Source organism: Nesoenas mayeri, assembly GCF_963082525.1.
Source record: "Nesoenas mayeri genome assembly, chromosome: 4".
In the NCBI taxonomy this organism is placed as follows: Eukaryota; Metazoa; Chordata; class Aves; order Columbiformes; family Columbidae; genus Nesoenas; species Nesoenas mayeri.
Genome location: NC_137540.1, coordinates 66,266,194 through 66,292,113, shown reverse-complemented (window position 1 = coordinate 66,292,113; position 25,920 = coordinate 66,266,194). Strand labels below are relative to the sequence as shown.

The window sequence follows — 25,920 nt, the reverse complement described above, 5'->3', positions numbered from 1 at the left end:
TTATGAACTCTTTAAACATGGATGAGGAGCTAGATTTATTCTTCTAACATTTAGCTCTGTTGCAAAGGTTCTTGCCTTTTGATAGAAGAAGAGAGACATTTCCCGATCCACAAGGAAGTTATGGTAGATTATTGCAAGTCTTGTGTAAATCTTCAGTTGAGCTTTTTTATTGCCCAGGTCCATGGCAGCAGCAAGTGCCAAATGATAGTAGCCTGCTGCATCGAAGGGATCCTGAAATAAGAGACAGAGAGTACCCTCTATAGTATAACCGATGTAAGAGGACATCCAAGCTCAGTTTATCAGATAGCAAAGGAAATTAATATAGATTCAGAACTTCAGTATGTTTTCCCACATTATTTCATTCTAAATGAAAAAGAACAATGTGGTAAAACCTCATGCTATGAAACATTACTCAATGTTATGATTTTCTGCAGAAGTTTTTGGTATTTCTTACCTTAAGGTCATAGAATATAATGTCTCCTAAGATCAAGTACACCTTGACGTAATATAATGTTTCCTCCTCAAACTCCAGGGGAGAGGAACAGAGGGACAAGGCCTTTAAATAAAAGTGCTCAGCTAGTTCACAGTGACCCAAATGATGATGGATGGCAGCCAGCCGATGGTAAGCTATTCGTTCATTTAGCTGATTTCCTAATGAGATAATGCATGAGTCATCATAAAAACAAACAGACAAATTAGTTAAATTGTCTCAAATAAGAATACATCTATGCTATTTTTTGTTTTATTTCTATATGGTATTTCCTGAGCTTTTATTAAATAAAACTAATTTTGCTCAAGAGATACATGGACAAAACATGCCCTTTAAGAAAAAAAATCCAATTCCTAAATTTCCCACTGTAAGATTTGACAGCATCTGGGATTTTCTTAAGACATAACTACATTGTTCTCTCATGATTAGATATATACACATCCTGTGCCTACTTACAAGGAATATGAATGGTTTATTTTGAAACTAATGAAAGAAAGCAAGCTAATGGGATTAAAGACTCCATTGCCCCTCTCAGTACATAATTTACATCAAAAAGTATTACAAAAAGATGATCTTCAAACTGATGAAAATTACTTGTCTGTGCTTGTATGGAGGGGTAAGAGCTCTTAATCAATTGAAGAGCTCTCAGACTTGAAGAACAGTAATTTTTGAAACTAGCCCTATCATTTTTGATTACTTTATCCTAGATGCATTCACCAGCAAGGCTCTGAGTAAATTTTAAAGAAGTTTACAACACTCAAAAGCCCCTTAGGACAACATTATTTATCAGTATTACATCTTAGCTGTTAGAAGCACACTGAGTTTGGACTTGGAATCCCAGATTTAATTGTATGCTCTACCAAAGGTTTTCCATAGGAACTTGGAGTTAGAAAAGGCAGTGATAAAGTTGTGCATGCTTGAATGTAGACAAATAGCAATTATTATATTGTTATGAAATCCTGGCAAGAAATCTAACTGAATTCAAAGGAAGAAAACATATTTTAAAACCATATTTTAGATATCAGTCATATTCAGCTGTAATTGAAATTGCCCTTACCTAAATTTACACTGAGCATGAGAGATGCTCTTGCATATTCCAGACTTTCCTCATAAGCCTCCAGATTCACCAACAATTCCACCAGTTTGTTGCATAATCTGAGTTCGGTGTTTCTGTTCCCAGTCTGAACAGCAAGTGGAAGAGCCCTATCCTGAAATGCATAACAGCTTAGGTACAACTGAACCTCAAGATGCTTCCTCTTATGCCATGTGAAGCAACTTATAGTTTCATTTTGCACTTTGCTGATTACATATTTTACAGCCAGAAGAAGAGTTGCAACAGGTGGTATCTATTAACACCATGACAAAGTACTCAGCTACAATAGGTTATAAAGTGGTGAGAGGATCAGCTTTTACTTTAGCATTTGTGGAACACCTGCTATGATGGGAGAGTACATAACTATCAAGGCAGTAGAAAAACTGCACAAACCCTGTAGAAAGTCACTGCTTTCTCCTTTTCCCAAGTACCATTGAAAAATATGTCTCCAGCAGCTTCAAACAACTCCATTCCTAAATTTGGATCTCCTGTGTAAAGAGCAGCATCCTGAGCAACCTGAAAAGCAAATAAGGAATGGAGAAAGAAGAAAATAAGTCTGGGAAACTTCTTGATAATAAATAAATAAACAAATAAATAAATAAATAGGTAAATAATTAAATAAATAAAAGCAACTGAAAAAATATCTTTTTAATGCTTCTCTTCTCATTATAAGATAGGAAAGGCTATATTTGATGAGACCATGCTCTATCTGTTATTGGTACCCTGCTTTTGAGCAGGGCAGTGGCAGCTGCTGAAGTAGGAACACAAGAACCTGGGCACATGCAGTGTTATTGTCTCCCTTTTTCTGCAATAGTATCCTGCTACCTTTGTCAGCACATAGCACTCTAAAAACTGCAACGTATTACACTTTAATTAGATTGAACTTATCATAAATATAATTTGTAACTGTAGGTTAGTTATTGCTAACAGTGCTGATTTAAAAGCCTGTGAAGTCAATTCTGTAAATAAATGCAGATCTATCATCATCTTCTTCTGAAACAGATATATGCCACATCAACAAAAAGGTTTTTGTGAAAGGCAGCATGTATCCTCCCCAAAAGCAAGAGTACCAGGATACTTGGTTATCAATAAGACAAGCAGTAATGAGAAAGGGGACTTTAACATGAAGCAAGATTAAGAATCTTGCTTTGGCTTTGTGATTTTCATTGTCAAGTTGCATTCAATTAATACAAGTCCAGCTCTCTACTTAAGCACAAAGGCAATATGATCCTTGTCCACCTATTTTGGCTTCAAGCACCTAAAAACTCTATTGCTTCACATTATGGAAGCTGTATTTTACATGCAAGTTAAGATATGATGAGTTGCACTAATTACTGGTACAGTGGTCAATCTCTTAGTGGGAAGGTTCCTGCTTTGAGACTTTCCTCATAGACAGGGACTGACTGCTCTAAATACAAGTTTCCATACACACACAGTGTGGAATACACATACATGTCCCTGGCCCACTCCTCCTCTTGGAGGAAATAAGGAAGATGCAAAAAATCATCCCCCATGCTGATTTGGCTTTTGTACCACAAGGCAACTAACTTGGGATATCAGCTAAAATCACTTCAGAAAACAAACAAACGCACACAGAAACCCACAGAAACCCCGGCCTATACCACAGTCCTTTCTTGTAAACACATTTACTCAGTTTTCCTGGTAAGTATTGAAAAATGCAACTGAATTGAGAAAATAATTTGTTAAAGTAGCCCCACGTATTGTGTCTCAGTATCATTTTTAAACAAGAACTTGATTCCTGTTTTCCTACTTTGTAGATTTTTTTCAAAACATCTTAACAGGTATCTGATTGTTTTATTTCCAGATCATATTTTGGTACCGCTCAGACACCAGCCAAGACTCAGTTCTTACTATGTCAGGTTCTGTACTAGAAGGGAGTAATTTACCTTAGAATGGGAGAGAAGTATTTTTAACCTGTTTAAAAAGCAAAAAGCTAATTCCCCAGATACAACAGTGATTGACTAGAAGCTATATAGATGACTGAGCATGTAGCATGCATGGTTTGATTGCTGTGGTGCTGTAGAGCTGGTAGAAAATGAAGAAATACACAATTTAGAACAGACACTAAGAAAGGTCACTGCTTAAAATCTTTCCAGAGTCAAGCAACAGATTAAAATAGAGCACCACTAGAAAATGCTGAGACTTTCAGCTGTTAAACATTACATAAATGGTGTTACTAAATGTTCAGAACATCAGTTAGCAAGATCTCTGGGATCATTATATTGAATTACTTATTCTCTTACCATGCCACCTGCACCATGATGACATGTGCATGCTGGTAAGTGTTGACAACATACCTGAATATAAAGATCCACAAGCTCATTCTGCCTCAGAACATAATATATCTTTCCTGCCCGTAGCCAAGCATATGCCTCTTTCTCTTTTTTCTGGAGATCTATAAATATTCCAAGGCTTCTTTTCGTATATTCCAGAGCTGACCTGTAGGCCCTGAAAGAGGGGAAAACTGCTAATCACTGCAGGGTTCTTCAGAATTGGGAATGTTTTTCTTCATAACAAAAATCCCTTAACACAAAAAAATCTCTTTCCTCTATTCAATGCACAATTATAATTTCTTAGCCGTATTCCATTAATAACTAATGAAACTGATCATCTTCATCTTCCTTTTGTTCTTCCATCTATGTTTCCTGTTAGAGTGTTATCACATTATATTATTTTAGGATAGTTTATTTTAGATGCATCATTCCCTCACACCTAAGACTAGTGACATGTTGATAAAAAAATCTTTCCTCATCTTTAGCTCTTTATCACTATCTTTAATGATTATCATTTATGTTTTTGTTTTCCTACAAATCTCAAAGAAATTTTCTATGTAAATATTTTTTTTTTTCTAATTATCACCTGGGCCTCAGACTTAAGCACATTTCAAACTAATCAGCATTTGTAGAAAATCTTGGAGGGGGACAGACATGATCAGTTCTATAAGCACGTAAATGATCAGATCAGTGGGCAGTGCAATTTTCTAGACATGTAAGAGTACTGTGCTCTTAGAAGAGTGGTCACACTTTTCATCAGACCTGTCAGATTCACTGAGCTTATGGTGCTTTATACCAGACATAGAAGCCCCAGACTTCCTTATCAAATCCTTCTCTGTCTTACGATAGGCTCCCATCACCTTGACCTGTGCATCTTCCTCCAAGCACAAGACACCAACATATTAAAATATAACATGAACTGCACATTTGCAGTGATTTCTTATATAGTGCATCTTTAGAACAGCCTACTTCAACCTCCAAAAATATCCAAAAAATCTGGAAATAATATACTCTGTATTTCACACTATCAAGAATTCGATTCTGTCTCAACAAGGTACCTCATCTGAGGGGAAAAAAAATTACCACTGAATGATTCTTACAGAAATTGAAGAGACCTGTCACTCCTCTTATACCCATGAGAGTAAGAAAAATCCACTAAACAAGCCTGACACTTCATTCTCTTTGTTAACAAGCTTCTAACATGAGGAAAGACAAGAAGGTAGTTATAGTCCAACTCAGCCCAATTACTGAATGCCACTTTTGTCCCTCCTACAGAGCTTTTGCTTTTTCAGCAGACAGAAGTCTATACCAATCCACAACCCAGCACAACAGCTGGAACTGGACAGGCCATGTCCCCTGGTATGGGCACAGTAATTTACAATGGAGGCAGTGACACCAAGGATGTCACTATTTTTGTTACTTCATCATAGACACATATCCGTGTTGGTCAGGACTTAAAGAATACTGCAGTACTATAGTCTAATATCATAATGAGTCTGTGCTACTGTCTGTCAGTCTCCTAAGGTTACACAACCAATATTATTTTGGTGCCAGGCTCCTGGGATACATAAATTTCATGTACTATATGCACACAAAGCAACAGCTTCTCCAGCTGGTTAAATCCTGCAAATTCCAGGTAGTTTGCAATCTAAAGCAACCACTTTGTCTTCAGCATCTCCAAGGGATTTTTCACCAATTATATCATTTAACAGCAGAGAAAAAAGAAGCAAAATAAATTAGGTGACATATTAAAGCTAAAATAAGCATCTACTCTCCTCCACAAGTGAGGATATTTTTTCCATGCTTAATGAGGCATACCTGAAAACACCCCAATCTGAAGTGACTCCTTGAAGTGAGATATAGTAAGAAAAAAAAAACAACACCACTACACAAAAAAACCCACACAACACACCAAAAAAAAAAAAAAAACCCACAAAACCCAAAGCTGCCTTAAAAAATGTTTTTTAAATTGTCTAGAGGAACCTGTAAGTTACCCCAACACCTGTTTGTTACTATGAATTGACTGGTGCAGTCTTTTTTCAATAAGGCAAAGCAAAAAAATGGAAAATAAGAGCAACATAGAAACTCAAGGCTGAAACTATGTAGTTTTGCACAGTTTGTGTTTAAAAACATTTAGAAAAAAAAAAAAAACACAAACACACCACACACACCACAAACATTTCCTCAAAGAGAAACACTCACATAGAAACACTTCAATGTCTGACCTCTGACCTGATTGGAATAGGCCATTTGGTTTCTAATGGAAAAATTGTCTTGTAAAGAAACCTGTCATCACCAACAAGTCACCTGTGAGCAATAACCCTACAGCTGCAGCAGTCATAAAGAGTTGCATAACAATTTTTAAACACATTTACGTAGATTTTAAAAATAATTTGGCTCTTGGAGTGGTGCTAATCCCTGCTGAATATCTTATCTCCCTTGAGATAAGATATTCATTAAAAATGAAAAGAAGTCTTTACTAGCACTGTACCCCTCAATTTTAATAAAGTGTATTGGCAAAGCAGAGTGGAGGAAAAAATTACACAAAAACCACCACAACAAACAAAACCACCACAAAAGTAGTTCAGCTGTTGCAAAAACTGAGGTTCTTTAGCATGACAGGAAAGTTACAGTCAGAATAAAAGCAAAGTCATTCAGCATGTCTTACCTTTCTGTTCCTAAAGACAAATAGAGCTGACTAATTGTTTCCAAAATTTGTCCCTCCAGAACTTTGTTGGACATCTTTCTAGCTAAAGATAGTTGGTATTCATTGTAGATGACACACTGAGCCTCATTGGGAACAACTGTACTGTAGAACTGACACAGCAGTTTAATTGCTTGTAGTTGACCTAGGAGAATACATTGGAAATACACTAATCTCTATTTTGAACTCAAAGTTAAATTACTTTTCAAATAATTCTTTCTTATTGTTTCACAAATTCAGCACAGTCAATGAATAACATTATAAAATCATAACAATAAGATTCCCTCTGCCAGTTTCTTTGCCCCCTAAAGTTAACAGAGGTTACTTCAAATTGTACCTCCAAAATAAAATAAGAAGTCACCTTACCTGTATAAACTGCCTTAATCATGGTAGCAAGAATAAGTAAATATAGCATGAGTCTTCTGAATACAGCTATTGTTTTCAAAAATAATCTAGATTACCAGTTGTTTTCACACCTTTAAACTCGAGTCTAGTGCTGTTTGTACTACCAATGATATCCTAACTACTGTAAGTATCAGTGAACATAGAAATCTCTAGACTTTTTACTAAATAAATGAAGTTTTTCTTAACATTTCATTTTCTCTATTATTTCTGACAAACCTAAGTATCACCAGAAGAGCAAGCCAATGTCAATTGTTTGTCCACCATTATGGGACAGATGAAAGATTTCAATCACTTCAATAACTATCACATAACTGGACATAAAATGTTGTTTAAGGAACAACTGCAACATACCTAGGACCAACAATAACATACTTACATAGCAAATGTTACTAAACAGGGTATATTTTGTAACTTTGAGAGAGGAAAAAAAAAGTACTTACTTTCCAGATGGCTTGTCTCCATTGCAACTAAAAAAGCCCATTCATAATAAAACCTTCCTTTTTCTCTTTGGCATCCACCAACATAGTAGCATCCCATCTGAAGGAGAACTTGGGTAAAGTCTTGGCCACAGTCCATACTTGGAAGTTTGGAGAATAGCTTCACTGCCCTGATATAATAATGTTCTGCCAGCTTGCTGGCTGCTACATGCAGGCAGAGAGCCCCAAAATTACCCAGGGCTATCGCTTGGTTATGGGTCATATTGGTCTCTTCTGAGAGACACAGCGCTTTGTAGTAGCTCTCAGCAGCTCCTTTTGTATTGTTGGTTCTTTTCAAAGCAATAGCAAGCATATTATAAGCAATGCCTAGTTGTTGAGGTTTGATCCATGAAGAGTCTATAACAGCATTTAAAATGGCTAAAGCCACATCATATTGTCTGTAAAGAATGTATAACCAAGCAAGTGAAACCAAATTATTAATAGTTTCCTCTGGCTTACAAGAACCAGAGTCCAGTGCTTTCATCGTGTAAACAATGGCTTTTTCATACTGTTTGTGGTGGCTGTACAGTTTTGCTAAGCTAAGGCAGATAGTACTGCATAGTCCTTGCTGCTCATGAGTAAACATAGAGGAAAGTGCTTGTATGAGATAAGGTGCAATTTGGCATGGTAGTATTTGCCTGAGTTTTCTCAGGCCATAGAGCTTGGGAGCATTTTTGATGACTAAATCAATCCTTTTCAAGGAATCCATTAAAGTCCTGGAGCTTGTGGAAGAGGCAACCTTTATGCAGCTTAACACAATATGTGGCAAACACTTTTCATTGTAGGACTCTGCCAGTTTGAAATAACTTTCATTCAATAAGTTGTTTTGTAAACCCAAGTCATCAAGCAACAGTTGAAACCTTTCCAAGAATGGCAGTGCCTCTTCATGCTGTTTGTGTGCACTGTAATGTTTTGCCAGTAGAAAACATGCCCTTGCCTCTGCTTGTTTGTTCTGGCTCAAAATTGCCCTCTGTAGAGCATACTTTAGAATATCTGACTCCAGATCAGCACTGCAAATGTAGTTGGGAATTCCCATGAGAAGAGATGCAGCCTTGTCAAAAATATGGGCACATTTTTCTTTGTTCTTCTGTGTCAAGTAGATGACTGTCAGATTTGTATAAAGAGCAATTACAAAGTACAAATCACTAAACCCTCCAGCTACTGCTCCCAACGCTTCCTCAAAATATACCCGAGCTTGGGAAAGTTTCAACTTTTTAATGCTGAGCCTACCTAAGAGAAAGCAGAGCCTTGCTAGCGCCCAGGACATACCTGCTTTCTTTGCTGCTTCCCTTGCTAACCTAAAAAAGCTAACCAGATCATCTTCTTCTGAAAACCCATAAAACATGTTATTGATAAATGGATAAGAGAAATCATAGAGGTTTCTGAAGTTTCTGTCATACTCTCTCCTATCTAAGAAGAACAACAATGACTCAGAGATGTCAGGTGCTTGAACATCATTTTGGCATATGTGGAAGCAAGGTCCTTCAGGTGGAGGAAAGACTTCCATATTTGCAGAGCTAGCAGAATCCTTTCCTTCAGCAGCTGGCTCCTCTGGCTGTGTGACCTCTAAATTCTTGAAATTCTTCAGGAATTCTTCTATCTTGCCATTCTTGTTAGTGGATCCTGTACTAGAATGTGAACATGGGATTTCTGAAATTCAAGAATAAATTACAGATCACAACTTCATGCATGAATGCACACAAAGATATTTGCTAGACCAACAAAAACATTTATCAGTAGAAGACACTACAAACATACTGTGCTTTCTTAACAGTATGTCTAAGAGACAAGCCGAAGGTGGGAAATAGAGAGAGATCAAGAAAAATTGGGGAGGAATAAGCATAGGAAACTAGCAGAATGGTGATAAATGGGACTTGGCATGTGTCAGCAGCTTGCTGATCAATACACTTTGCCCAGCCAGGCCCTGTGCCTGATCCAACACTAATCCAAATGAAGACCAATATTAATTCAAACTGGTTTGTGTTTGAGTGTATACTTAAAAAGTACACACAGAGCATATACACCCAGAGAGAACAGATAAATGAGCAAGAACAACACATACAAATGAATTATAAAATTCAGAGTAGCAGGAGAATTAGACTAGTTGGAAAATTAGACTAGCAGGAGAAGTCCAGAATCTGGGAAGACCCAAGATCTGAACTGGAGGCTGGATAAAGGGCCCAGGATGAGGGCATGGATACTGGGTGGACTAAGGTCTAAGACAACTGTCAATTTGAGCATGCATGTGAGCTAAGTAGGGCTGTGCCTTGATAGAAAACTAAGGTAGACAAGCCAGGAGGGTACATAAGACTGAGCTGTTGGAATTGTTGCAGTCTCAAATGGGTGTCTGCAAAGGTCCTGTTCTCCTGTCCATGTTATCTTTGTGTGGCTAGCCACAGCTGTGTAATAAGATTTTATTTTTTGTTGAAATACCAGCCCTGATTCTCTGTAGACACAGGTGAACTTTCTCAGAATTGACAAGTTTGTGGTCGTTGATCTAAATTCTCCTAGTACTGGCACTGTTGTATCTTACAAATACAAAAAAGACTGACATGCCACCATTTCTTTAGTCCTCCCACTGTTACAGCAAAACCTAGAACAGCAAACAATAAGAGAAGATAGAATGTGAAGAGACATTTGAAAGAGAAAAGCTGGCAAGGACACCAACAATATCAGAATATCACATTAATTTTGTATAAAAAAATTGTATCCATATGAAGTATTACCACATTCATGAGCTTTCTGAAGTTCTGGTTCTTCTAATTGATCTTTAAGAAACAAAAAAGCCATGTTAGTTATGTAGTTCTAGTTCACTTTTAAATATCCTAAAATAAGGCTATTTTTTTAGTTTAGAATTATTTATGTCAGAAGAATTGGATGCATCCTGGAAAGTGGAAGAGAATAAATTTCTAAGTTTGACCCAAGGCTAACAGATACTAGGGACTTATCCTCCTGCTGATACAATTCAGCACTTTCTACATAGTTATCTTGCATGTACGACTGCTCAGTGAGGTGGGGAGACATCTGCACACAGCAGCTAGAATGAGAGACAGCCTGTTGTGCATGAGGGATGCATCACTGCTGCATCAAAATACAAGTAGGCAGTGCAGATACAACCATTTCCCACAACCTGCCCCTAAAACGAGGTGCCAAAAAGCCTCTAATATTATTGAAATAAGGTTTAGCACTATTTCTGGGGAGGTGGGGAAAAAAATATTTAGGGTAGTTTGTGTAGATAAGGATGTCGGACTTTTGTGGCAATTTGAACAGCATGCAGATAAAAAAAATCCCTGTATTTATCTTTTTTTTTTTTTTGAATGACATATCTTTAAATTCTGTAGACAGTACTATTATGGTTCTAGTTCTAATCACTCAACATAGCACATCTGTAGAACATTTAAGATTCGCTATTGTGTGTGGAAGACATTTCTCAAGGTATTTCAGTTGTCATGCTGCGTTTCAGGATTATATTCACTGTCTTTCATACACTAGACGTAGTATAAGTGATACTGAGTGTATGAAGGATATCTAAAAGTAGAAGCTCCCAGAGCTAGGTCTATTTATGCTGATGAAAAGCTATTTTACTAGCCTCTGAGAATGATCTCTCACTGGCTATTTACTTCTGGATATCCGTCTTTAAATGCTTTCCTGACTTTGGTGGACAAATGCCACAGATGTTTACAGCAGTTGTAACTTAATGCTCTAAATATCTAATTGAGGAAGTATTCATAAGTAAATACTTCTCATTACATTGATGCAGACAGAAGGAATCTAAAACCCATTTACTCTGATCACACAACAAAACATCAAGTGAATACTGAAAACACTTGCTCTGAGTAGGTCAAGTTATATTGATCAATTGTGCAGCTTAAGAGAAAAAAGAGGTAACAATTAGACTTATCTGGGGAAAGTGTGGAAGTAAGTTGGTACTTGTAAAGATTAGGGAGGCGATGAGATACAGGTGAAAAATATGCAACAGGCAAACCCAGCAGTATGTCCTTTAAACTCATGAGATTGTTTTAGTACCTAATCAAGGTCTGAGCTTTTGTTCCCAGGCTTTTCACTTGAGCAAGGAAGGTGAGACATGAAGTCATTTTGCACATTGACATGAGTCACATTTTGCAGATCAGGCCTGACAATCCTTAGTTATTGTCCACACACACACACATCAATTTGCAGAATTAAACCAATACACCCAAGTCAAATCTACATACCAGCTCCTTTCAAATTGGAGCCTATGGGCCTGTCTTTTAAGATGGCACTAATGAAGATAAAACTTTGTTATATATTTGACAAGCATATGCATCACCACAGAATGACCTGTGGTGGGATAAATAATTGCTTCTCCTGTTCAGTTCAGGAAGACAATTACATTATACTACCTTACACTGAGTCTTTAAAGATGAAATTCCAATTACCCCAATTAGTTTATGTAAAGCATGAGCACTTCAAGAAACAGCAGCTGTATCAGAGATTATGCAGCTCGAAGTACGTATTTTTGGTTTGTACGAATCAATTTTGCTATTTTTCTACACCTTTGAAAGTTAAATCAAGCATATAGAGGCATATGTTTGCATTAGCTCTCAATAATTATTATGCCACTTTTCCTAAGATGAATGAGAAGCTGTCAGTATTTGGGTGAACCTACTGCCTCTCATAATGCAATACTCTGACATTTGAAGACTTGAAGATCTGTTCAGCTTAATAGAGTTTTTAAAGCCCTGCTGTTTAATTAACTCAAAAGAGAGACAAAAGAATATTTGTAAGTGCTCTGCTGGGAAAAGACGTGCATCAGCAGGAAAGCAGCAAAGTTGATATCAAGGATTTTTATATGCCATATCTCTGGTCAAACTGAATACCAAGATATTTCAAAGTAGGTGTAAAGACTTGAATCTCATTGAAAGAGGCAAGAAAAAAAAAATCAGTTATAACAGGGATATAGGAACTGAACTTATATCTTGTGCAGTAAAAAGGAATAAAACTCATCCTTACCTATTCGATAAACAGAGCAAACATCTGTAATGGCAGTTTGTTTCAACAAATGTATCACTTCTTCCAAATTTTTTTCTTTTGAAAAAAAAGATAGCTCTTCTGAATCAAGAAAATCCAGGTCTTGTGGTCTAAGAAAATAAAAAGGAGCAACTTTGAAGGTGTCTGAAAGTGGATTTGGCTTGAGGAATATGCTGCATCAGTCAAATTGGAGCTTGTTAGAGAAAGTATTATATTATTTATATTATAGTTCTCGTTGTGTTCAAAATTACTATCAGTCATTTGGAAACACACATACAAACTGATAATAGCTCTGATTGCAGCTAACAGTTTCTGCTATATCAAAGTTTTATGTCTGTGTCATGGTACAACACTTTGAGAGAATTTATTAAAAGCACAATGCTTTAAGGACATTATGATATTATTTTTCCAATATAAGCTTAAAGTTACACATCAAGTGGACCTGCAAATGTCTAATAACTCCTTGTTTCAGTGTGCAAACAGTCCAGACATATTAATAGGAGCAGCATATTTAAAGTGGTGCCAATGCATGCTGAAATGCACACTTTTTACAGCTTTCTTTCTGCATTATGAGCAATTATTTTTAAGAGTAGCCACATTTTGAAAAAAAAAAGTTTAGGCCTGTAATTGAGGGTACTAGCAAAAACAGAACTTGGATGCTTTGACACAAATCTTGAAAGACCAGTGAAAATTGAAGCTAGTGAATCTTCTGCAACAATAAAACCTCTTTGATCTTGTGATCCAAAAAACAGAGACTGAATCAGGTTTAACAACAACAGCAACCCCTTTTCCCAGTAAGAAACTTAGGTACAGACTGATAACATTTTCCAATGTTTAAGCAGACTTAATAGTCCAGTTTCTTTGCATTTGTTTTAACTGATACACACTATGACAATTCTCATTAAAACAAAACAAACAAAACAAAACCAGAACACACCCTGAGATTAACATTCAGCATTTTAAAGCTCAAGACACTAAGTTTTTTTTTTTATGAGTTAAATACATTTAACTTACTTATTTTTAGATAAATCCAGTTTAACATGACTTGTCTTTACAAAACCTATTTGGCCAGTAAACACATGTCTTCCAAGAAACCATTCCATGCATTCAATGAAGTATCCAAGAATCTCAATTTTGTCCCCTTCCTGGAAACTTATCTCTTCCAATGCAATACTTTCATAATTCATCACAGCTAGACAGGAACCCCTTGCTGTGTAATAAGGAGATAATTAATCTTTGCAGATAAAATAATTTAACGGTACAAATACACTTAATAGAATAGCAGCTCATTTGAATAACATATTTAGCAAAAGATATTCCTGGAACTCATGAGTTACCCATGCTGATGTTTGAATGGATCTTCTTATCAACTTTCCTGATGTGTTTAGATTCAGTTTTGTATGGTAAATCAATAGAATTAGAATACCCTTTAAGAAACCATCTGAAAGTAGAAAAAGAAGTTAAAGTTAGTGTATTAAAGACTGCATTGAATATTGTGACAATGATATTTTAAATCCATTTGAAAACAGATGCACCCCTCCCACAAATATCTTTCAATTTCAGCACTGTCTGTACACTTCAGACAGAACTGTATTGAGTAATATCAGTAGTAAAAGAAGTGTTATTTCAGTCAACCAAAACTAACTGTGAAAGTCATGTTCCTTGCCCAAGGTCAATAGAAAGCTTTTTAATTACTAAGAGCACCAAGAATAAATGGTTTTCTAGAGATTCCTGAAGTGAGTACATTGATAAGTCCACTGATGTAATTTTGGCTTTAGCAATAGCACTTATGAGCTCGTACATGAACTGGAAACAAACTGCATTAAGGAGGTGGATGGCTCTTGTCAGTAGGGTTGAGTAAAAACACTCTGTATTTTTCCCACATTTCCAAGTATTATTATTAGGAAAAGGTTCTTCACCCAGAGGGTGCTGGAGCACTGGAACAGGCTCCCCAAGGAGGTGTGACAGCCCCAAGCCTGTGTTCAAGAAACAATTGGACAACACCCTCAGACATACGGTGTGAACTGTGGGGTTGTCCTGTGCGGGGACAGAAGTTGGACTCGATGATGCTTGTGAGTCCCTTCCAACTCTGGACATTCTATGATTCTGTGATCCCACCTGCTACTATCCATATTTCCAAGTAGCCTGAAAAATGCAATTTCTCACTCCATGCTATTCTAGAAATGCTAATAGATTTTATTTCAGACTTGGGAAAAAACACAAAACCCCCCAAACAATATCTGACTTTAAAGACAGTAAGCCACCTTTCAATACCACTCTGAAGGCATCTGGATTAATTTCAATAGTGTATTATGGAAGGAAATAGAACATCTGTTCTCAGTGTTAATGGAAGATGGGTGTTTCATACCAAGGTACCATTTAGAAACACCTTTGTCTAAGCAGACATGTACATATGAAAGACATGCATATGAAATAGGTAGCTAGAGTCAGGTACCTACTGATGAAAAGGGATTAGTGGCTCCAGAGAAGCATTAGATAGCACAGTCATGTCACCTTCCACAGATTCAGCTGTTATGTCTTCAGTAAAAGCCCCAGTCTCCAAATAAGTGTTGATTTCATTGTCTGTAGCAATTATCTTTCTTGTCAGATTGTCATGACATAGAACAAAAAATGACTCTAAAAAGAACAGAGTAGAGCAGATGTCATTTTGTGTAGTGTTTTAGTGTCATACAAGCTTTAAATCTGGTTTCAAGAGCATCAGTAATATTCAGTGAGATATTGAAAATGTGTGTAGAACCTTCTGCCACTGCAACATTTTGCATGTTCCTATTGCACTAATCAACAATCTGTCTAGGCCATCACTCTTTTTCTGATGGTAACAGCAGATGATGCTATTTAGGAGAAGCACATGAGCCTGACAACTATCTGTAATCCCTCTTCTGTATGCCTCCAGGATCTGCAATAATACTAAACAATTTGGAATGTACATCCCTCCCTAATTCTTTCAGTACCCATTTATGGACCAGTTGCATGTGAACTTCTCTAATCCCACCATGATCCTATGGAACACAATCTGTGTTCATTCCTTTCTGTTCTCTTTGTGATACATTTGGAGTTAATAGATTTAAGCTGCAACTTCCTTAAGCATTTGGATGGGTCTTAATATTTGATTTTAGGATTTTAAAGAAAGGTGCTTGTCTACATTTAGCCTTAGCATGTACAATCTTCCTTACCTTCCTGTACTAGCAGGCTTCTGTACATCAAATTTAATGATTTTTCATTTATACAGACTTTAATGCCAGTTTCTTCCTCCTCTTGAGAATAGAGCCAGAAAGATTGATCTAGGAATAAATTCTCCATGCAATGATTTATAAAACCTAGAAAAAAAATTTTTTTTTTTTTTTTTTTTTGCAGTTTTACAGCATTATACAAGCAAATAACCCTTCAGGAAGTCAGAGGCTGGAGTAGACATTCCGATAACTCCATTATTAGTTATACACTGTGGGTTAAGCAATTTTATTACATAGTATTGGCAAAATTATACTGGTTAAGTCACATGCAATACAGCTACTTTCAGTGCTTAGCTGCCACAAACTACACCTGCGGGACACACAACTTCTCTGTGTGTAATCCTGCTGAAAAAGCAGACCATGTCATCACCTTGAGAGGTTTCTCCATAGTTTAGCTATATTAGAAAGGTTTGGAGTCTGAAAGTGGTAGTCACTAACAAGCTTTGAGAAACAGGTGCTGAGCACCACTTAACAGATGACTGCAAATCATCTCAAAAAATAATAAATTTCTGTTGCCTGATTTAGCTGTGCTGATTTATGGAAATACCATGTCTGGGTATCAAATTCCTGGGATTTCTTTGGGAGAGAGATGATGCTGCATACCAGAGTCATGTAAATCACAAGGAGGAAGTACTTGGATCTTGGAAACTGGGACACTTGACATTAGCACTTTCAGCTTTCAAAGATATATGGGTAGTTACAAGGATATCTGGTTTGGCCTGCCATAATCAGCATAGTATGATAGTAGATTATTACTTTATGGGCTGACGCTAATATATTAGCAAATCTTTTGTGCAAAAAGTTGTGATGAAGAGCAAAGGCGGGCGGATCAGTGATAAGGTGCTACTCTGCTGTTTGGAAGATACTGAATCAATTCCCTGTTCACCACAGCCTTGCCTAAGAAAAAAACTTCATCTTATGCTTTCTCTGCGAAATTTGGTTGAAACAGTATTTTTCTAGTTCTCTAAGGAGCATTTTAAAATACAAACCATCAAGTAAATAGCAGACATGAAATTAAAAATAAAATCAATTTTAAATTGGTCTGATGGAAACAAGCAAATTCAATAGTGATGCTCAGAAAGTCTCCACGCACAGAAAAAAAAAAAAAGATGAGGTGAGCAAAATGAAGAGGCAAAGATCTCATTCAAATGCTATTTTTCAGAAAAGACCTGTGAAGTTATGAGTTATTAAAAATGGAACTCAAATCAGTGGCATCATATTGATACAAAAGACACACTCAGATTTAGAAACAGAACTGAAGCATGCAGAACATACAAAACAACCTTTTTTTACTTGATATTTCATCTGTAGCCTTACTAACTCTCTCCAGTTTAGTCACTACTGTTCAGTAAAGACATGGAACTACTAAGAGTCCAATTGGAAGAATATTCAGAGATCTAGAAAATACACTCTGTGAAAAAGGATTAGAGGACTTGAGGTTGATTTTCCTAAAGAAAAGCCTGAGGGGAAGTGTGGGTTAGAAGTCTCCAAATAGGTCTGAGTTTGGCGCAAAGAGGAATAAACTCTTCTTGTCCACAGTGAGCAGATAAAGCCATAAAAGCACTGAAGTTGCAGCACAGGTTAGACTTCAAGACAAAAACACTTGGATTGGAACAGAGTCATTAAAAAGTACACATGATCTGATTCTGGGGTACGTAACTTAGACATCTGCCAGAAAGAATAGCTGTTATCTGCTTTGGGACAAAGGCAGGTTCTCCTGGAGGCTGGTAGGATGAGTGTCTCTAGCTCTATCACTAGTACCAAGTTCAGGAATATTATTTACTGCTATTAGGAGTTAAACAGAAAGAATCTCAACATAATTTTCAATAAGTTCCCAGGCAATCAGAAACTGCCTGCATAGGGGGGAAAACAAAAAAGCAAAAAAAAGCACATTGAACTGTTGTATGGTAAAACACCTTTACCCAGTGAGTAGTAGGTTAGAAACTTCCATATTTCTTCAAAAGTCTTAAATGTCACCACTATTAGATCTTGATCACTATGAATAGACAACAGTCTAGCAGAGAGCTCCTAAAAAAAAAAAAAAAAAAAAAAAAAAAATCACATACGATATTTTAATTACCATTACACTAAACTCAAGTAGTTTCTTACTAGGCAACACTTTCCATAGAACCCTTGGGGTTGGCAGGAACCTTCAAAAGTCATCTAGACCAACCCCTCTGCAATGAGCAGGGGCATCTTTACCCAGATCAGGTTGCTCAGAACCCCATGCAGCCTGGCCTGAGATGTCTCCAAGGATGGGGCATCCACCACCTCTCTGGGCAACATGGGCCAGTGTTTCACCACCCTCAGCATAAAAAAATTTCTTCCTCATGTCTAGCCTGAATCATCTCATGTTAAAACCATTACACCTATGCATTAAAAAGGATTTTAAAAAGTCATCCAGGATTTTACTTATATGAGATTTCTGTGCTTTAACACATCTACAACATACAGCAAGCCAAGATTTAATCCTATTTTGTTTTTCTTACCAGTTATACCAACAGTTCTAGTGTGGTTAATTTACAGAGGAATTAAGACCTCTGAAATGACCACAGTGAGTGAGACTAAAGCCATGGCTGGTTCAGATATGTCTATGTATAGCAACCAGTCTTCCCTATTTAGAATGTGAAAGCAAGGCAAGCATCTAGTGATACTCTCCAAGAACACCCTCCTAGCAAAGAGCAGTTTATAGCTTGAGAACTGCCTTTGCCAGACATGTGGGTGTTAATATTAAACGTGGAAAGAGTTCCTTTTGTTTGATGGTTTATTTGTTTTTCTCTCTAGTTCACTCTTTCCATGGTTAAGAGAATTAAATACATTGGAGTACTTTTTTTTTTTAAAGATGCCTTAAGATCCTTCTAATTTGTACTGGTTCACATTGCTTGGGTAGCATTAAATTGTGTGTTTAACAAAGATGAAAATTCTAAATGATAACGATATATTTTAGAGGGGACTTCAGCAATGCCGAAGGTGAGAACTACATAAACCTCCCTCCAAATAAGTGAGAGAAATATACATTTTGATGGATTCTAGCCAAAGAAGAGTAATATACAGACTGGTTGCACCTGAGTTAGAAGCTTAAAACCAGGACTTCCCTATGGTATTAGCTACCGTCTGTCAGGGAAACACAATACATACCAATTTCTGAGATAAGTATCTGAACCAGTATCTCAGAGAATAAATCAGATGCAAAGCTAACAAGTGTGTTACTGTGTCATTTCCCAGTACTGTGCCCTTGCTCCTGTCAGATCAAACTTGAAATGCATCTGAAAACAGTTTAAGAACTGACCAAGAAACTGATACTTATTCAGGGGTGTGTGGGTAATAAAAAAAAGTTGTCTCTCCAACATTTTCTGTAATCTGAGCAGGATGAAGCTGATCCACCATTTTTATGATTTGTCAGTATTTTAAAAGATCACAATGATTTGTGTTTATTTTCTATATTTTCAGTTCATACAGCATGAACAGATTAAAATAGTAATTCCTTTTTGAAAACTGAAGTCGAACTTAAGCCTCTTCCAACAAGCATGCCTCATCACTGCTTTGATCTTCTGCATGCCCCTTTCTACACCAGTTTAAATATTAACAAGAGCCTGAAATCTATTAATAAATTGCCAACACATGCTAGAATATCTCAGCCTCAAGGGCTTCATGCACTGCTGAATATCAAAACAACATTCTAGGGAAACTTAGCATTATAAATCTTTCTTCCTTCAAAGTCCTTCTCCCAGTCTGTTTCTAATAAGGCCACAAATCTCATCTATTTGTATGCTGTTTTCCTTCTCCTTTCTCCATCACCCTCTAAACAAAAGTCGGAGCAGGGCAGCAGGAATACCAGCTGTTTTCACAGTCACAAAAAAATCAGCAGGCTGCTGATGGAGAGTTCACAATACATGAAAACAAAAAAATCATGTAGAAACACATGCATCTGAGACAGTCATAAAGCCATAACTAATTAAGATTTCAGGGTTTGGCTTGCTAGTGAAAGGGGCTGGAATTCATGGCTCAGACAAAAAAAAAAGACAGAGACTAAATGGTATCATCCTGCTTTTTCATCAAGAGGAAACGGGAGACTTTAAATTGTATTTGTATCAAACCTCATTGGTTGTAGAGGATGGATTTCCTACATACAAAGAAATTAAAGACAGTAATAAAAACTGGCCAACCCTCTTGTATGCTATTTAAAACTATGGCCATCTAGCCCTAGGAAACTCAATATTTATGCTGTTCTCCTTCAGACTTCCTCTTTGGCTCAGCAGGGGGCTTCCCAGGTAACTTGCATGCCAAATGACCCCAAGCAACTGGAAACTAAAGTGAAGAGTCAATATGAGGACAAATAAAGGAAAAAGAAACACATCAGAAAGCCATGATTTCCTTTGATGTAAATCAAAGCAGAACATTTTTTAAATAAAACCCTTCAATGTGTTACTTAGCTGGGTTTATTTGTTTTACATCAATTTGGTGTTCTAGTATTTCTAATGTCCCCAGATGGTTTTGGGCCATGGGAATCTCTGGTCACTCAAGTTCAAGCATACAGCATGTAGATGGAAATGGGACCCAAGTATCTCAGAGTATTTCAGTAGCACAAGGTGTATTCTCTAAACAAATAAAACAATTCCCAGGCAATTGACTTACACTGAAAACTGCCGTCACCTCCCTGCTGTCACTTTCCAGAAGACGGAGCTGCCCTCTGAGCTGTCTTTGGAGTCTGGGATCAGGACATCCACTCTTTCCTCTTACCATCATTAACTTCAGGGAGATATCTGGAGAAGGATACCGATTTACAGTGCTACAAGTTTTGTGAATCAGCTTTGGAGAACCAGAAAATCCCTCAAAAATATTAGAAATCACATTAAGAAATATTTTTTCTGCTTCAGAGACAGACACACAGACAACTGACCTACTGTGTGTTTCTTTTCCATCTTTATCATCCAGCAGAAATATAGCCTAGCATGAATCACAAGATTTTTTTTTCAGTTGCATAATAAAGTACAAAAGAGAGTGATGTGAAAGTCTGTAGAAAATTTCAGAGACAACTAACACACTTGGGATGGAGAGATGAGGAATAAAGCAAGCAGATTGGTAATGTGTCAAATTAGACAGCTCTACGGACATTGAGAACATGCACAGATTTCCAAGTATCTCGCATGTATTTTAAAATTGGAAGCAAACAGATACTGGAATCACAAAGAAAAAAGTTTAAGTTCAGCATGTTACACCTTCTCTTTGTTAATCTTAAATTCATGGTTGTCCGACATGTCACCCCACCAGTTCAGAAGACTTCTTTAAATTGAATATTGAAAAAGCTGTTTCTCAGTTAAGCTGTTTGAGCAGTACCAACTAAGACAAATGGTCCAACTGAAAGCTCAGTTACATGATTGCCCCAGCACATCTGAAAGAAGCTAGGTACCTGTTCTCAGATCTTGGCATCTTTTTATTAGAGGCTTTGTCTGCAGCCAAGGGCACAGTTTCAGCTATAATAGCTTCTCTCAGATAAACAGAATCTTTGATAAAGCTGCTTTTATTTTACATGTCTGTTAATTTAGCTTAATAACATTAAATCATACTCAGAAGTTTTCAGACACCCAGATGTGCACATAAGCACCAATAACACCCTCTCAGGAGGAATTACAGTTGCATGTATGTAAATAGGTCACACTTCTAGCAATAAATGGGATTGTAGTACATGCTAAAATATTCCAGCTCCTCCGAGTTTCACCTTGTAATCAGGTAAAATAGATATTTTTCACATTCTAGTCTAATACATTGCATCTTAAACTGTTTTCAGAGGGCTTCCTATGTATGTTTCCAGGAGTTTTATGATGACTTGCACCTAAAGTACTCATTACTTTAAGGTCAAGCAGGGTGTCTCAGAAACTTAAAGCAGTGTTACTGAATTACTAGATCTCACTGTTTAAGCTGTGGTCATATGGTAAATTGTTAGTACAAAGAACACAAGCTGGAGCCTTCAAATGTTACTCAGATGGGTGTTAGGTAACAGTATGGTTGACCTTTTCATTTTCCTGAATTCATAAAATGTGTTGGCACAAAAGACTTAAACTTAAAAGACTTAAAACTTTAAATTTTTGTGTTACATAATGAGATTGATTCCAAGTTAAACTGTGTTTCTACAGTTACATTATATTTAAGTCTTATATAAAGTTAATGTTACTGAAATAACAGTTATATTGAACTAAAACACCTGAAATATGGCTGCTTCTGCCAAAAGAACTATTAATAATGCCTTATGGAAATGAAACTCAATCCAAAAACCCATTGCACCCGTGGTAATCTTCTATTCTGCTTCTGTGAGCTCTGATCCATACCCCCAGTTAAAAAACTGCCCAAATGCTGCACAGAGTGAGACAGACAGGTACATAAGCACAAATAATTTAACTACAAATAACCATACGCCTGAAGGAGACTGTCCACCACTGATGTGATGTGTCAGGTCAAGCCAGAAAAGAGATCGCATCCCTGTGTTGGTTTTTGGTGGTTATTTCTCTCCTTCCACAAGCGAGAGAAGGGAAATGTGATGAAACAGACCCTCAATGCACAGAGCAGGTCATGAGCGCTGCAGAAGGGAAGCCTGCTGTGCCTACTTACTGAAGAACTGCACTCAACTGCAACTTCATTGCGAATACAGCATTTAAAAAAATATAGACTTGGAAAAGCAAAAAACTTTCAAAAGAGATATTTTAAGAACTGAAACCCCAATATAAAATAAGCACTGAAATTTTATTTTTCTTTTTATTAGTCATTACAATATAGTCCATAAATTATTTCTGGCTTTTATAGCAGTTAAATTACTTGTCTCTTTTGATGAGAAATTCTCAGCAAATCTTACATAGAAGTCAGACACTTCACAGCTACCAAGAAGTATGTTGTAAAGTTGTGACTGTAAATGTTGTTGATGTAGGTGTCTCAAAAACAATAAATAATGAGAGAATCATTATATTTATAAGATATGATAGAAGAAAATGTCTTACCAGTTGGAAAATTCTCTGCTTGACTGGAAAAGGTCCTTGAACTGACATTCATACATTTTTCACTTTGAGAACACTCTATAATGAGAAATCAAAGGAATGGTCAAGTACATTTTTGAAGTCCATATAGATCACACTGGAAAGAAAAAAAAAGCGACAGCCCACACTTCCAAAGCATTTGATGCATTTGATAATTACTTTATGAAAATCACTGTTTTTTCCCCAAACCCACAAAAAGTATTTGAAGATCATTTAACTTTCTCCCCAGTAGGACAGAAACGTTCCATCATTTTTATGTGAAACTTCAAGATCATGGAGAATTAGTGAAAAGGGCCTCTTGGGCAATTGAAGCCTCAACAGGGATGGAGCAAGTGACCCTTGTTTTCTCTTCCCTTGCACCTACACTAAAAAGTGGCCCCCACTGAAGCTTCAGTGGTATAAACCAGCGATGATATGGGTACCTTGTACCAATTCATTCATGGAACTACAAAAAATTCCTTCTCTACTTATTCAAGCTTAATACTTGGGAGAGGGTAACATTAAAAAAAGGATTTGAAGATTTTGAAAAACAATACAAAATAAGCATCTTTTATGTCAATAATGGTATTTCCCGCCCCCCCCCCCCCCCCCCCCCGCCCCCCCATATTTCTTCCAATTCTTCTGGAAATTATGCATTTTCATGCTGAAGAAACACCCACTCCAACCAATTCAATTTTCTCAAGGTTCCCTTGGCAAAAATCAGTGAAGACAAGGCTTGATATATCTAAGAATAAAAGTGGGAGAAATAGATCTTTAATTTCTGAAAGAAAACTTCTCAGTCAATTTTCATGTACCCTAAGACATTTTCCTCTGCACTTCTGCTTTTAAGAAAAAACTTGTATTCTAGTATTACAGAAGACTTAGGAATTACTGCGTATCTTCCTTCAAGTGCATCTGTTGATGTGACATGAAAAAAGTCACACAAATAAAGATCCATAAACACAGAATTTGCTTACTTCAGAAAAAAAAAAAGGCAGTAAGCAGTAAAAAAAAAGAAATCTTTAAGGTCAATTTTTAGTTTATACTAGAATTAGAAATTTCAGTTCCCAAGCACTTTTTTGTTGGGTTTTGGCTGGGTGTTTGACAAGGTTGGGTTTTTTGTTTGTTTGTTTTGTCTGTTTGTTTGTTGGTTTGGTTTTTGGTGTTGTTGGTTTGTTTGTTTAATCTGAATGCAATAATATTTGTTTTTTTAAACAGAAATTAGAAAGTAAGCTCACTGCAGCACAGACTGACTGTATTTAAGGAACATTATAAATCTGAGTTCCCAACAATATGAATATAACTTGATCTGATATGAATTTGACTTGAAAGATGAATTTGACTCAAAAGGTATTTACCGAGACATGAATATCAAGAAAGTAAAATAACCTAATTCCTATGACTTTTAGGAGAAAGGAATAACTATGAGAAAGCATTATTACTCATAAAAGTTTAATTACAAATAATAGTTTGCTATTAAATTTGAGCAAAAGCGTAAGAGTTACTGTAAATGCCTTTTAAACACTGAGACTGTTTAAAGTGCTATAATTAGATTCAAAGACTTAACATGAACTCCAAAACCCATTCTTAATTAATGGGATGACTGACTTCTTGGCAAGCTGAAGAGAAACTTTATACTGCTCTGAGATGCTCATACTCCATGTTCTTTGATGTCAGCAGAGTTGCAGTTGTGAACAGAAAGACATTGTCTAAGCCATGGGACATATAATTTAAAATGAAATAGTTTTTCCATGATTGCTTGAAGTATTTTCACATTCAGAAAGCTCTCATGCCTACTATAAAGTAAGTCCAGCCACTGGTTTTGAGACACAGCCACCTATAGCACTCTATCCTTCTACCCTAAAAGTTTTCCTGACTCTCATATTTTTACTGCATGAAGCATGTTTTCATTTGCAGTAAAATAAATATGGTATTACATCTTCTGATGAAAACCAGAAATCTAAATGTTTTATAAAAATAAAAATATGCAGTCTCACTCATCTTTGCTTCTGAATCTTAGAGATAATAGCAAAAAAAGTGCTAGATGAAGAATTTATGTATCAGTATTCTGGCTCTTGGTTTTTGCTAATTTTCATCTCAGTTTACTTTAGCCAATAGGTCATCGGTTTCTCTGCCCAAAGTGGATTTCAATGTATTGTTTAATAGCCCCATCAGTGCAGCATTGCCATGGAGGAAACAAAGCTGTTTGCTTTGTTGCATTTAACAGTTGTAGGTGTATTTAAAAAAAAAAAAAAAAAATTGGCTGAAAATATACATAACAGTTCTCTGCAGGTGCACAGCAAGCAACGTTTAAAGAACACAGTAACTTAAATGCAAAGAAAAATCAAGAGACAAGTGACTAGGATATATTGATCAAGGTCTTACCCATTTGCTCTTGCAACATGTCCATCCTGACTCCATCGCTGTTAGTGCTGGTGGCAGCACTGGCCTCCACACAATTCCAGCCAGACCTGCACCTTCCCTGTTCCATTCCTTTCCTCTCCAGGTTCCCATCTTGCTTTCCCTCCGGACACGGGACGATGGTGTCAGCGCTGAGCACGGATGTGCTGCCTCCCACCACCAAACTCTCCATAACTTGCAGTTCCTCACAAGGACACAATTGACATTATCAGTAACCTGAGGCAGGCAGGAAGAAAAATAAAAACAATCAATAATATATTTTTAGAAGATGTCAGACTACATGCGCATATTCAAGAGCCATCCCTCTCCTGCAGGAGTTATTTTTAATTGTAATATACATTAAAGCATTTGCTTTGGACTTCTTTCAGAGGAACTCTTATGTAACACCCAAAATCATCCCAGAAAAAGCTATACAAGTGATTTTGATGCTTTTTCTCAGAAAAAAAAAAAAAAAGAGTATTTTTCCTAACATTTAATTAACATTTTATTTCTGACTTCAGATCCCAATTTCTCTTGCTAACGTCCCTGAAAAACTGCCTATCAGACTTGATGACCTAGTTATAAATGATTAAAAATACAGGTCTGCCAGAGACCAAACTCACTTCGCTAGAGATATGCTTTTCCATTCATATAGCTGACCTTTGCCTTAATGTAATGACAATAGCTAACACCATTGTTTTCAGTACTGTACCAGGATTATATGTAATGCATTGTAATTTTTGCTCTTAAGAATTAAACACTCTCTTCCATATCTTTTGTAAATACTGGTATC

General features: G+C 36.6%; 1 protein-coding gene across 1 annotated transcript; it reads right to left on the bottom strand.

Annotated features, from left to right (window-relative positions):
- Positions 1 to 25,765, bottom strand: SH3TC1 (SH3 domain and tetratricopeptide repeats 1; the record flags this gene model as incomplete). The annotated part of the gene is made up of 17 exons (XM_080343868.1): positions 25,113 to 25,765; positions 22,713 to 22,787; positions 20,359 to 20,486; positions 17,646 to 17,751; positions 15,667 to 15,810; positions 14,932 to 15,109; positions 13,810 to 13,913; positions 13,487 to 13,682; positions 12,455 to 12,582; positions 10,189 to 10,230; positions 7,427 to 9,112; positions 6,546 to 6,726; positions 3,902 to 4,052; positions 1,977 to 2,099; positions 1,548 to 1,698; positions 455 to 651; positions 1 to 231 (listed from the first exon to the last, which is right to left on the bottom strand). Exons 1-17 carry the CDS (start codon positions 25,318 to 25,320, stop codon positions 1 to 3), a joined length of 4,029 nt encoding a protein of 1,342 aa, XP_080199994.1. The 5' UTR covers positions 25,321 to 25,765.
- Between the last annotated feature and the right edge of the window lie 155 nt (positions 25,766 to 25,920).